This window comes from Vanessa atalanta, chromosome 4 (genome assembly GCF_905147765.1).
Source record: "Vanessa atalanta chromosome 4, ilVanAtal1.2, whole genome shotgun sequence".
Taxonomy (NCBI): domain Eukaryota; kingdom Metazoa; phylum Arthropoda; class Insecta; order Lepidoptera; family Nymphalidae; genus Vanessa; species Vanessa atalanta.
The window spans coordinates 12,183,151-12,197,557 of NC_061874.1; the positions used below are offsets into that span (position 1 = coordinate 12,183,151).

The 14,407-nt window shown below is 30.3% G+C and overlaps 2 protein-coding genes across 2 annotated transcripts in view; one reads left to right on the top strand and one right to left on the bottom strand.

Moving 5' to 3' along the window:
- The first annotated feature begins 315 nt into the window (after window positions 1–315).
- LOC125077764 lies at window positions 316–5,881 on the top strand. The gene is made up of 6 exons (XM_047689808.1): window positions 316–1,006; window positions 1,288–1,525; window positions 1,762–2,005; window positions 2,896–3,129; window positions 4,299–4,476; window positions 4,894–5,881. The coding sequence occupies exons 1-6, from the start codon at window positions 494–496 to the stop codon at window positions 5,059–5,061; spliced, it is 1,575 nt and encodes a 524-aa protein (XP_047545764.1). The 5' UTR covers window positions 316–493; the 3' UTR covers window positions 5,062–5,881.
- A 2,590-nt stretch (window positions 5,882–8,471) lies between these two features.
- The window catches only part of LOC125077695 (proton-coupled amino acid transporter-like protein CG1139), a 48,008-nt gene continuing 42,072 nt past the window's right edge, over window positions 8,472–14,407 (bottom strand). Inside the window, exons 8-9 of the mRNA XM_047689698.1 lie at window positions 11,457–11,626; window positions 8,472–8,934 (exon numbers count right to left, since the gene is read on the bottom strand). Coding sequence (XP_047545654.1) covers window positions 8,693–8,934; window positions 11,457–11,626 — 412 coding nt within the window. The 3' untranslated portion in view covers window positions 8,472–8,692. The remainder of the gene's footprint in view (window positions 8,935–11,456; window positions 11,627–14,407) is intronic.

Consider the following 14,407-nt stretch of genomic DNA (forward strand, 5'->3'; position numbering starts at 1 on the left):
CAAGTAATGCTGCCAAAAATAAAAAATAAACTTTGCGAGTTGGATTTGTAGAACTTCAAAATCTCTACAGATTTTGAAGTTAAGTCATAGTTATATTTAAATAATGTAAATACATGGTAACTTCATTTAGTTGTGTTTGTCTATTGCGACATACTACAAAATACTTTTTAGCAATAATGCAGTTCGAAGAAATTAAAAGCTTAAAGTGTGAAAAGGAATGCATGTTTTTGGATGACGTCAACGTGACGTCATTGGCGATTGACATTTGGCATTTAAGTTGGTATTTCGAAGTTCCTTTGTTTTTAATATGAGCAAAGTTGTGCAAGAACGTTAAATAATAGGAAAAGTGTGTTAAAACTACAACATAAACATAAACAAACATGAGGAACATATTAAGTTGTAACATACGATTTTAGTTTAATATATTAGACTTCCTAAAATATCGCGGTTGATTTAAAATACTTAGGTGTGCGTGGGTGAGGAAATTTTAAATATGAAGCCAGGTAAGAGCTTGGAAACTAAGGAGGAGATAGTAGAAGTTCACACAGCAGCTCGGTCTCCATCGCCGAAGCAGAAAGGCAGGGAACGCTCACGAAGTCGTTCGGATTCACGTAAATTATCTAACGGTCATGCTCATCCAGAAACCCCTGAAATAACAACCGAGGAACCACCAGAGAAGGCAAAGTCCAGAGATAACTGGACGAAATCAGAGCAGGAATCACTCGACACAGAATTACCGATCCATGATCAAATAAAAATGGGTATACTAGGTTTTGTTGAGAAGGAAATTAAGAAGTCCGACAAGAATCCATCATTTGTGTTTTATTCTCATGATCCTAATGGTTTAGATGAGAAGTTCATGAAGACACTTTCAAGACCATCGAGTGGTCACAAAGAGAAACGGAGCCCTTCATATAGAAAAAAGAAACGACATTCATCAAAACACCGAGACAGAGAATTGCATGATTTTGAAATACCTGGTTCCAGTCTTATAGCCTTAGAAAAGGTGAGTATATACATAAAATATAACTTATTATTATTGATGTTTTAAAAAATAAATACTTTATAATTTTTTTATTTACATCTAATATGATTAAATTAACAATTATGAAATATATTTCACTTTAAGTATGTTTATTTTTAAATAAAGAATTCAAACATGTATTTAATTTACATTCCAAACTGGTGGTAGTGATTCTAAGAGCCTGCTTCAATAAAGTATACTTTAATTGTAATTATTACTGAACTAGTTTTAAGCTTACTAAGCAATACTTTATGTAACTTCAGGTTGATGACTATTTAAAAGAATACAATAAAGAAGAAGTGGTCACTCTCAGCGGTGAATTGGAGATTGAAGCGAATGATGTTGAAAATAATAATGGTATGACAAAAGAGCTGCGGCACAAGCCAAGGAAGACCAGACGGAAAGTGAGAGAGGAACGTCAGGATGCTATTGCCAATGGAAAGGACGTTAGTCCTAAGGTTTTTAAGACTGGTACCCGGGCAAAGACAAGTGCTAAAGCAAGTGAGTTTACTGAAATGCTTAAAATGCTTAATTAATAAAATCATTCATTGTGTTTACATGCATTTGTTACATTTTTTAAGGTAGAAGTAAAAGTTTTAATTGAAAATGTTTTAACATATCAATCTGTCTTAATTAATTCTTATTAAAAAATTGGAGATTATTTTAAATAAATATTATAAAATATCAATTCAATTATTAATTATTAATATTATATAAAAAAAATATTCTTATTTTAGCCCGACCCACAGATCTGACCACTATGTTGGAAAGCCTAGAAGCAAGTGTTCCATATCATGACCAGTATATTGATAATCCGTTTTCATCACCATCACCACTTACTTCACCGAATGATGAAAGACTGGATCCCTTTGGCCGTAGACCTGAAAAGATATACTTGCAAGGTGGTGGTACATTTAGGGCAGTGTCTCGCGATAGAATATTAGAGTCACAACAATCAAGGGATGGAGATAAATATTTAAGGTATTTTATTTTACTGGTAACATTTACCACTTTATTTTAATTATTAGTTAACAATAAAATTATACATAAACTTTTTTGAATTGCACTACAATAAGAATGTGTGTGTGTTGATGATATAAAGTTATTGTTATTTTTAACTAATAGTTATTGTTTTATTATAGTAAATGTATTTACAGAGGTGTTTCTCTAACAATTTTTTGCTAGACATTTTCAAATTTTTAATTTCCACAACACAAATTGTACTAAGTTCGCTATAAAAATCAATCTGTCCTGGTTTCACTTTCTCTACAATAATATTATGCATATTATAGTAGAGTAATCCAAAATATTACATAATATGTAAACCTTCCTTTTGAATCACTATTTATTCATAGAAACTACATTAAATTCCATTGCATGGCTTAAAAGATTGTTTTTATGATACTGGTAAGCGGATTAGTAAATGAGCCATCTGATAGTAAGTGGTCACCACTGCCCTTAATCATTCCTTACATCGCCAATGCGCCACCAACCTTGGGAACTAAGCTGTAAAGTCCCTTTTGCCTGTAGTTACACTGGCTCACTCACCCTTTAAACCAGAACACAGCAATACTGAGTACTGTTATTTGGCAGTAGAATATTTGATTATTGGGTAGTACCTACCTAGACGGGCTTGCCCTACCATCATAAAGTAGTGTAATCTACAGATGCCGGAAAGCAACTGTGTTTTATACCATGTAGAGAAATCTCTAAGTATGGATTATATGATTTATTCAATAAGATTTTTTTTATTGGTGTTAGTTTGCTTAAGGTAAGGTTTTAGATATCATTTTAATATAAAAATAATATTCATTTAATGGTATCACTAAGAGACATAATCTAATAAATATTCTATCTTCAATATGTTACAGATTAGGAGATCTGACCCCATTAGATGTCGCTATCACGGTCCAGAAAGCTTGGCGTAATTGTGCACCAGCTTGTCACGGGATACTTGGCGGGCTGTCCCTCATGCATCTCCTGCTTATAAGCTACTCCGACAGCTTGGATGCTGGTCACTTGTCATTCCATGCAGTGGTCACAATGCCCTATGTAGCTTCTTACTATTTATTTTGTGTGCTGAGTTTGTTGTCTGTATTGGACAGGTGAGTTAAGAATTTTGATAATATAGTGAAATTGAAATATTGAAATATACTTTATTGTACACCACAAAACGAAACACACAGAAATAAAAGTAAAACAAAATTAGTAAAAATAAAAGTAAAAAATAAAAAACGTAAAAACTAAAAAGTGTTGTACAATGGGCGGACTTATGGCTAATTAGACATCTCTTCCAGACAACCCAACTTCCAGACAACCCAAATAAAATATTCTTAATTGTAAATTATACTTGTAATTAAAATAGAAATAAATTAAATGACCAAACAATAGATAATTATCGATGAATAATCTACGCATAGGTATTTGGTTCCTTATTACTGTCTATTGCACTGTCAATTTACTACTTTAGGAGTGTAAGGTGGATAAGCACTCAAGTTAGCATTAAAAAATGTATCGAGTAGTATATAACTCGTACGATTTAGAAGCAATAGCTATTACAATCAGCGTTGCAGAACTATCGATAGTTTTACTATCGATAGTTGATTCGAAAACTATTCAGGATATCGATAGTACTATCGATAGTATCGATAGTTCTCCGTAAGCAATACTAATATTGATTACGGCAATACTATCGATACTATCGCTAGCATCGCTAGCTCTCTTAAAGAATTACTATTGGTAGCAGTGATACTATTGTTTTGACACGTGACAGTACTATCGATAGACTATCGATACTATCGCTAACACCTTAACTAAACTATCGATAGTCTATCGATAGTGGATTATCGATATGCAACACTAATTACAATAACCTAACTGACATTATAAAAGTCACAGAGAATTTGTTTCTTTGTTTGTTACGTACTCAATCGATCATCACAAATTTTCCCATGCAGGATATACATTTAAGGTACATAAAAACAGCCTTCCACACCCAGGAGTAACTAATTTTAATATATCTAATATAACAGATCAATTTTATTTGTAGTACAATTAAAAATAAAACACTTTTATAATAATTGTGTGTATAATATCAAATAAGTAAAAAGTAGTAAAGTTGTCTATGTCCTTATCTTATTGTCTTTGATTAGTTCTATGCCGTATATCTATGTTGTAATAAATACTTATATAGTGAATAAATACTTAAATGAGACAAGTAACGTAGTAATAGTGATAATATTTTGATACAATATGTAAATACTTTGATTTTCAGGCTGGACGTAACCAGCATTGACCTGACCCGTGGTCTTCAACCATGGTTCCAACCCATCGTCCTTGTCATCCTGTACACGGCGTGTCTGTTGGTTTGTACCGCTGCCAGGATGTACGACGAGCTGATGGTGTACCAGTATGCACCGTTGGTGGCCAATTTTACTGGCAATGTCACCACTGTGAGTTTTGTTTAATTTTATTTGATACTTCAGAACTATCTGAATGTAACTCCCTCACCAGTTATTCTACAGCCCAAAATTAGTTTGAAAGGTTAGCGAGCTAGTGTGATTACAGGTAGAAATAACGTAAAATAGATGATGCAGTTTGCGGCGCATTCTCGGCCATTAATTTTTTTTTAATAATCATTGTTAAGATATTTGTCGCATCAACATGTTATGAGTCTTTTAAGGCTTACTTTATTTATACAATATTATAAAAAAAACTTTAATTAATAACGAAAAATGTTTATATATTTTTTTTTAATATTCTAAAATTCTTATTTCAAATTATTTGAAGTTTTTTTCTCTGAAAACTATCCCCATTTTTTTAATTAGAATATCCTAATCATGTATAGAAAATGTTTCTATTTGTTTCAGCCTACAATACCAACTTTTTATCATACATGGACGCACTTTTCAATATGGCGCGCAGTGTTGTCTATACTAGGATTGGTTTACTTCGTCATATCAAATCCACAGGATTTGGTACACGTGAATCTCAGTAAACTTCTACAATTTAAACGTACATTGCAAAGTATTGGATGATTGATCTGTATTTTTTTCATACAAAGAAAGCAATGTATAATATTTGACAAAACAATATTTACATGTACAAATATGGCTTAATTAGTAAGAGGTAACGGAATGTATATATTTTTGTTCATTTGCAATTTTATGATAATGTACGAATTTAAGTTTATGATGATTATAGAACGGAATATTTCAAACTTAAATCGAATGTATTCATTGAAATATTTTTTTATATTGTAACATTTCGCACTGTAGTCAGCTTTTCGTTTTCGTTCGTTTCACTTGTCAGCCTTATTAATCATTTGGAAAGAAATACGTCAGACTCGACAAGAATTGGAGATATAAGCTCGGCAAGTGGGTTAAGTATAAAGTTGTAAAGCACAAAAATGTTACTTAATATATTTTTATATAATTATAATTTATAATAATAATTTCTGTTTTATGAGGTCCCGTGAATCCTTAAAAGGCAATGGTCAGATATTATAATTAATTTTCAATTCCTACTCTTAATATGTATGTCACAAATTATATAAATATGGATTTATAAACAGTGTAAGTAAGACCAATATGATTCTTTTGGCCAATGGCCAATTTAACTGATGGTAAACAAAACTATTTTGACCAACATTTTCATGCACTATACCTTATTACTGTTTAAAAACTTAAAAGGGCCATAACGTGGTAATACAGAATTTAAATCTAAACCTTATGTAGTACATGATAGAGATTACTTTAGTTTTACGCGGCTTACAGTACACTGATCAGTCAGATATTGTAAGGAAAAAGTGTTAGCTCAAGGCAACTTTTAACTCTTTCTCTATTCAATAAATACGGGTTTATATAAAATTATTCAAACTTATTATTATTTTTTTTGTAATTGTTTTAATCCTAACAGGATTTTTAATAACAAATTTACTTCTTTCTGTCAGTCAATCAGTCTTCAAAATAAAAATATTATTTCTTTATTTAAAATAAAAATTCTAAGGACTTCTAAGGCTGAAATAAACATTCCATACAAATTATATCTTACATTCGTTTAAATAAGCATATCAAATATATTAAATAATTAATATTATATTATAGTATATAGAATAAAATATTACATAATTATACCCTTTGTCGTCTAGTCATAGATCATTTAAACGCTCATCAATATAGTCCAGGAGGTGATGTTATTAATTGCAAAATAAGTATACCCAAACGTTTTTAATATAATTGGGTTCATAATGCTTCAATTGATGAATGAAAACAAAATTGATGAAATTGATTTATTGATGAAATGTTTATATCATTACATAATTCAATCGATACTAATATTTGACTGAAACCTCCATGAGCGTGTACAGCCGAGCTATTCTCTAAGAACTCACTTCATAACTCACTCGACTCTAATAATTGTTCTTATAGAATAAATCTGCTGGACTTTAAATGTGACAGTGATTATATTAGTAATTAAACATACATACTAAATAAACTATTAAACTTCTTAGTATATAATATTTATAAATAAATGGTTTGATTTCCATTTAATAAATAATAAAAATATTTAATTATACGGAAATTACATTGTAATGTAAAGCCAAAGTAATTATATAATCTAATATTATTTTATTTATTTCCGTATATGCTATTATGTGAATTTTCTGTGGATCAAAAATAATCTATGTTTGCCGTATTTTTGTATACAATTTAAATAATAGTAAAAATTTATATATATATTTTATGTCACAGATTATATTATGTACAGATAAAAAATATTTATCGTTCGCACATAAAAATATTTATATACCAAATTACCTCCGAAAACGTTTATAGTTATATTTATGCAAAATATAGCTTTTTTGTTAGATTTAAATTTGAGTTAGTTTTGTGCATTTAAATTTAAAAGGTGAATGCTTCCCGTCCATTTTTTCAATACTATTTATTTGTGATATTAATTTAAACTAGAAATGTTAGTTGAAGTTTATGTTGCTTTTTTCTTTTTTTTAATAATAATTATCGCACTGATATTTCGCACAATTCTATGTATGTACATATTTTGAGTCACAAATTCTTACTTAGAATGAAAAAGAGCCAATATTAAACTTTGATTATTCATTAACTTGTAAGTGTTGACAATTTAAATCATTGCTCGCGAATGGTATTAATTTTATTCATTTTATTAGCTTATTTTGCATCCCGTTCTAAAATCAGATAATTTATACTAAATTATTGATTTAGAATGAGATGCAACATTATTATAATGCAGTTGTATGTAACCGTATTTAAAATAAAAAGCCAAATATAAAAATATTTATATATATTTAATAATTGTATATATTTGTATGTATATTTGTTATATATATATATATATATATAATTATATCTAATACAACCAGTTAAAAGTTTATAATTGCTGAATATGTAAGCTTTATTGATTTTAATTTTATTTATTAATCTGTGGTTCCTTTGATATCTCTAGTCATAGTGAAATGTATGCACTTATTCATATATTAATTGTTATTGCGTAAGAATAAATATTTGTGGTAAAATTTTTGCCTTTTTAATTTTTTTAAGAAACCTGGTAGAATTTGTTTTAATGAAAAACTTACACGTAACTTTCCTAATAAAAATCAGCCATATAATATATATTATGTATAATTCCTATTAATAATTAATGTTATGGAGCCTTAAAATATCAATATTTATAGAACAAAGGATCAAAAAGTCACGAACACATTTTTGTGAAAAAGATATAAATTATACAAATTACAAAACTTATTTTAAAATTATAAATACCTTAATAGTTTCAATGCTAATTCGAGACAGTATAATTATATAACACTACAATTAAATTACATTACAATAAATACTATAGGTTTATTTAAATAATTTGTTTTGAAAATCAAACAACCGGAACGGAAGCAGCTTTTTTATGGTAGCCGAATGATTTGTTAAGCTACGGCTACATTTGGCAACCAAGCGTTTAAGCCTATGTTAATAATCACGCGTGGCAACACTCGGTGATCGCAACTATGTGATTACGTAAGGTACTTGCAACCAATATATTTCGCTGTCGCATAATTCTTGATTGTTTTATAAGGTCTAAGGACATGATAATGTTGGACAGATTGTCGAATCATTTGTATAAATTTAACAATCATGCATAATTCGATGGATCATTTATCACAATAATTTTCAATAACTAATACTATATATAAAATATGTCGTATAAACACTTATACTCTATTCCGACCATAACATGTAAAAATCCATAAACAACGATATCATTGGTCGAGATCATGATTAATCTATGATATTCACTATGGAAAAAATGGCGTTTTGAACGTTGACGAAAATGTTATCGGAATTTTGGAAGTAAAATTATAGTGGATATATGTTGTATTATATATATAATTAATCATAAACTCTTAGTAGTGCACAATATAGACGATTTATTAACAAATCGCATGAAATATGTATTTGTAAGGTTAAGGTTTGTTTATTTTTATTCCTACTTCCACTGGAATAGGCCATATATGTGTGCACTCAACTATTCCGAAGTTGAACTAAGTTCCTTCAAAAGATCTGCTATAAATGAATCAATTCCAGCTGGACTACTTTTTCACGCTTTTAAACAAACTTGAGGCCAAAGAAATTACCTACTTTATGAAAAACGACTAATGATTGCTGTGATCGACGAATAACATCCAGATATCAAAACAATGATGTAAAATATAATTAATATCACATTTTTAAATAGTATATAGGAATACTTTCCTAAGCCCCTATCCCACTTATGAACAGTTTGCACAATGATAGGAATTAGTAGGCCAAGTGTTGAGAAAAAAATGGCGCCCACTAATCCAATAAGTATCTCCAAATCTGGCACAGCAACTGCTAATATAACTGAAAATAAAGAAACATTTCTTGAAATTACATTATATTCGAACATTTTCTGTGATTAGGTATGAGAGGGGGGGGGGGGATGGATTCGCTTTCCAATTCCTATTATTCTCTTCTGCTTCGTGAGTGTGTATAAATTGTCTCGGACTTTTTTCGGTCACATTTTTTATTAAAAAAAGGTCAAATAAATATTTACGGTGTCCTTACATCATTATAAAAGTGAATTTATTCATTTGAAAGGTAAGAACAAATCTTTTAAAACAAAAATAAGTTAAGTAAGAGAAAAAACGGCCATGTAAATCTTTTTTTGGAACAGTTGTAGAAACTGCCCTACCTGAATAATGTATGAGGGCCTAGTTGTTATATTATTTAGACAAAATTTATTTTTGGGACTAGTCATTTTGACGACTACGTGACTACGTTTATTTATTACCGGTTCATTCATTTCTATGAACGTGTGTAAATTTTCATATTATGCATTTTTTATTATGTTACATTTATCAGTTTTCCTCGCAAACTGTAAGCTTGATGAAAACTATGAAAACAAAACATCCTTCTCCATAATTTGTCTATTATTAAAAGCAAATTTGTCGACTTTCAATTACATTATACTTAAAAATTAAAATGTAATAATTTCGGAAAAATAATTAAAAAAGAAATTTCTTCTTTTGACTTATACTAGATATTAAAGCGCTTAATTTGTTATATTCTATAATGAAAGATGTGTGGCGTATCCTAATCAAAAAGTTAACATACGTATATAGCAATGCTGAGAAAAGGTCTCTCTGCCCTTAAAAATAGTGTCATGAATGTTATTGTATATAAACGTTTGATTATCCATATTATTATTAATAATATTATAAATACGAAAGTAACTCTGTCTGTCTGTCTGTCTCGCTTTCACGCTAAAACTACTGGACCGATTTAGATGAAATTTGGTACACAAATAGTCTAGAGCCTGAGAAAGGACATAGGTTACTTTTTATTTGGAAAAAGTGCTGTAAGGGGTTGAAAAGGGGGATGAAAGGTTGTAAGTTGTTGAAAGTATTGTCATTTTTAGGACTAAAAGCATAAAACTTATGTTTTATATTCTGTATACTTATATATTATAGTCTGTATACTTATAAACTAATATATCATGACACCCGAATTTTGGAAATTCTACCCCTAAAGGGGTTGAAATAAGGGTTGAACATTTGTATGGAAGTCCGTCATTTTTTAAAATAGAAACATGAAACTTTCTTTTTGGGATATTGATTAAAAAGGAGTAGATATTTATTTAAGTGTTTTTTTTTTTTTTATTATTCTTTATTGTACAAATAAAACATGTACAGAGGGCGGACTTAACGCTATAACAGCATTTTCTGCCAGCCAACCCAGAAAAGTGTAGGAGAGTAGTCAGTAGGGTGTGCACAGAAATTAATATACATAGCAATACATGCCTATAAATAAATGTTTCTGCATATTCTACCCCTACGGGGGTGAAATAAGGGTTGAAAGTTTGTATTGAAATCCGTCATTTTTAAGATAGAAACATGAAACTTTATTTTTGGAATACTGATCAAAAATAAGTAAGTAGATACATATTTAAGCGTTTCTAGATAATCTACAACTAAGGGGGTAAAATGAGGGTTGAAAGTTTTTATGGGAGTCAGTCTTTTTTTAAGTTAAAAACATGAAACTTTATTTTTGAGATACTGATTAAAAATGAGTAAATACGTATTTAAGCGTTTCTTGATATTCTACCGCTGAGGGGTTGAAATAAGGGATGAAAGTTTTTATGGAAGTCCGTCATTTTTTTAAGTTGAAAATGATGATGACTTTATTTTTGAGATACGGATTAAAAATGATTAAATACGTATTTAAGTCTTTCTAGATATTCTACCTCCAAGGGGATTAATAGGGGTTGACATTTCTTATATAACTTAGTCTTGAAGTCCGTCATTTTTAAAGTTAGAAGCTAGAAATTTTATTTTTGGGATACCGATTAAATTTTAGTTGATACGTATTTAAACGTTTCTGGATATTTTACGCCCAATGAGGGAAATAGGGGTGACATTTCGTATACAGGATAGTCTGGGAGACCGTCATTTTTGAAGTTAGAAGCAGGAATCTTTATTTTTGGCTACCGATTAAAAATGAGTTGATTCGCATTTAAGCGTTAAATATTCTACCCTTAGGGCTGAAAGAAACACCAATGTGGTATAAAAAGAGGTCTTAAATTTACGTAATATTTTAAGTTAATTTGTAAATATATTCATATTCTATGCGAGCGAAGCCGCGGGTAATAGCTAGTTATTTATATTTTTGGAAACAGGAAGAAAGACGAGTAAATCGGTCACCTGTTATTGGTTCTATTTTCCAATGTACCGTCAATTGTGGAAATAAAGTTATTTCCCATGTGCCAGAACTCACGCTTAGAATACAACAATTCAAAAAAATACTGTTTGGAACTCGTTTGTTTGGACTGAACTTCATATAGTAAGACCTTTGTTTGATTGATTCAGAATTAACCTTTAACTCACCAGTTAGAATAACACTCAACGACCTCATCAAAATCTGCCCGTGATTTTGAAACCTCTGACTTATTTTCCCTTTTAGTCTCATCCACAATATGTCCATTGGCGCGTACATTTGTAGAAAGTATGTAAAGAAAACAGCTATCGCCACTAGAACCTTCGCTGTTAAGGCTAACCTGCGAAATAGAACATCATAAAAAAATAACACAAAAATTCTGATTTTATACTAGATAAGAGTTTATATTGTAGTAATTAATTTACTTGGTGGTAGGGCTTTGTGCAAGCCCGTCTGGGTAGGTACCACCCACTCATCAGATATTCTACAGCCAAACAGCAATGACAATGGCAATGGTGGTGGCAATGCATGTGGATGTGTAATGTTTTCCTTTACTACGCAAGAATAGTTAATATGAACAGATTTGTTATATGTGCATATCTTTTCAGTGTCGCTTTCTTGTGTTTAAATCCGCAATCATCGGTTATGAGGCATCCGCTCTAACCACTGGGCCATCTATATACACGAATTTCCTTAATGTACAGTCACACATCAAGTAGGCATAAATATTAAAAACGTAGCATATAAGACAGTATTATATACATTTATATATTAAGCTACTACAATTAGACGCCTTTTTATGGAATGGGCGGGTGGATGAGGAAATGGACCATCTGATAGTAAGTGTTGACCACTGCCCGTTGACATTGGCACTGTATGAAAATTTAACCACTTCTTACATATGAGGCATGTGTCGATATATCGAAACACAACGAAAATTAGATGTCATCGATTTGATGTAACCGTTTTCACTATATCTAAAAAACCTTCAATGTCTGCGTTTCCCATCCATTGGATAATTTTGGCTTAGCTATTGACAAGAAATCCAAGTAGATCTAAATATGGGATATAATAAAGAAAAAATATACCGACGTATGTAATTTTTTCTACAAGTATATCATTACAGGCTATCTTTCCGGGGGATATTGTACTCGTAGTTGCAAAAGCGAGTGTCAACGCAGGTGCACTCTATAATCCGACACTCTTATGTACAGTCGAATGCAACAGGAATCTAATATGACTGTAAAAATGTGCCAACGCCTTTACGTGTAGAAATAATTGGATGCTTTTTCATTTATATTAAAACTAGCAACCCGCCCCGGCTTCGCACGGGTGCAATGCTAATACTAAATATACTACAGAATGTCTTACAACGTTCACAGTTTTTCAGTCATTAGACAATAGAAACCGCTATGTCCCTGAGTTTTAAATCTGTAATATCTTTGAAAATATTAATTTAAATTACATGTTGTAAGAGCCATTTTGATCTTTATTAAATGTAATTAAGGTACTTAATTGTATAAGGATTAATACTGTATTGCTTATAATCGTTTCGAAAATAAGCCATTATTTCTCGTAAAAAGTAAAGGATAAAAAATGGTTATTGTGGGTTATTCCTAAGGGATAAACATTTACCTTTGCGGACTTTTTTGAAGGCTTACAATACTATAATATATATATTATTTTGATCTATCTCGTAGAGTTCAGTCAGCGTTTGCACTGTAAGCGAAAAAAATGTGTTTATTTACGACATCACTTTAGAAACCTCTAAAATTATCAGTGTTTCTCTACTAAATTGTGCATGTATTGTACATATAAACCTACCTCTTGAATCAAACTATCTGTTAAAAGAAACCGCATCAAAAACCATTGTGTAATTTTAAAGATCTAAGCATACATAGGGACAGAGAGCGGTAAGCGACTTTGTTTTATACTATGTAATGATGATGATAAGAGAACGGCTAATATTATGTTTGTTCAATGATAGCAATGTACCTTAGATGTGGTAAAAAGGGCTTATATTTTCAAGCTCAATGACCCTAATTAATCTTTTGTATAATCATTAATGATACATCCTATACGTCCAGTGGCTCAGTAAGATTCAGAATTGGTTGTGGTTTCATTCAATAAGGTTGAAAGAAACTGTCTCTCATTAAACCAGTTCAATGAGTGTGGTAAGAAATATTCTTTAATTGCGATAAACCAGTTGAAATATACAACCGTATGTGACAGCAATTGCGTAGTCGTTTTTCATCTCGAAATTTTGATTTCACTAAAAGAGACAATACCGTGACCACATCCATTACATGCCGCATGTATAAATTTTCTCATGCTCAAAGTAATAAAAAAATGGCAAATGAGTTTTTTATTAGGTAGCTACATATAAGAAAATTATTAACCATCTTTATAAGTATATAAAATAGTTTGATTTGACTAACAATTACCGCACAGAAATCGAAAGGGGAACTCAGTTAAAATTTCAGCAGTACGAAGTCGTTTTATTCAACTGTTACTAGTATTTTAAAAGTGAAAATATATAGGTAACTATTTTATTTGGTTCAGTGTTAAAATTCTCGCACGAATATACGTAGACTGTAACAAAATTGGTATGGCAGAAATATTTAATCAGTCTTCGTGTTGAGTCAAATGCGTAACCTACACAAAATTAATAATCGTCATATCTTTTATTTTACATCATTACAGAATCCTTGACAGACTCTCGAAAGTAACTGAAAGGTAGGAACGCGATAAAACAGATGTAAAATCTCGAGTTACATTACTTTGTCTAATAAAGGATTAATTTGGTCTAATAAAAAGTCCAATTCGGTTACCGCCGTTGTAATCATTAACGTTTTACTTGATCATTAATTTAAGGAACACAGAATGAAACCTATACGGTTTGTTATAAATTATATAAAGTTTTATTGACACTAATTAAAATAAAATTGGCAAAAAAATAGTTTTAGTTAAACGGTTTTAATGAAAAGAAAGATAATTATGTAGATGAACTGAAAGCTAAAAATAAAATTTAAAAAAAAATTATTAGGTAGGTTTTAGATATAATTTGTTACTACTTCACTTCAATCTCAAGGCATTGATCAGACTCAGAAATAAACTTTAT

Bases quoted from the DNA above. Each gene is read 5' to 3' on its own strand.
- LOC125077764 (XM_047689808.1), top strand. From the start codon at position 494: ATGAAGCCAGGTAAGAGCTTGGAAACTAAGGAGGAGATAGTAGAAGTT. The intron at 2,006-2,895 runs GTATTTTATTTT...AATATGTTACAG, and splicing joins GATGGAGATAAATATTTAAG to ATTAGGAGATCTGACCCCAT. The intron at 4,477-4,893 runs GTGAGTTTTGTT...TATTTGTTTCAG, and splicing joins TTACTGGCAATGTCACCACT to CCTACAATACCAACTTTTTA.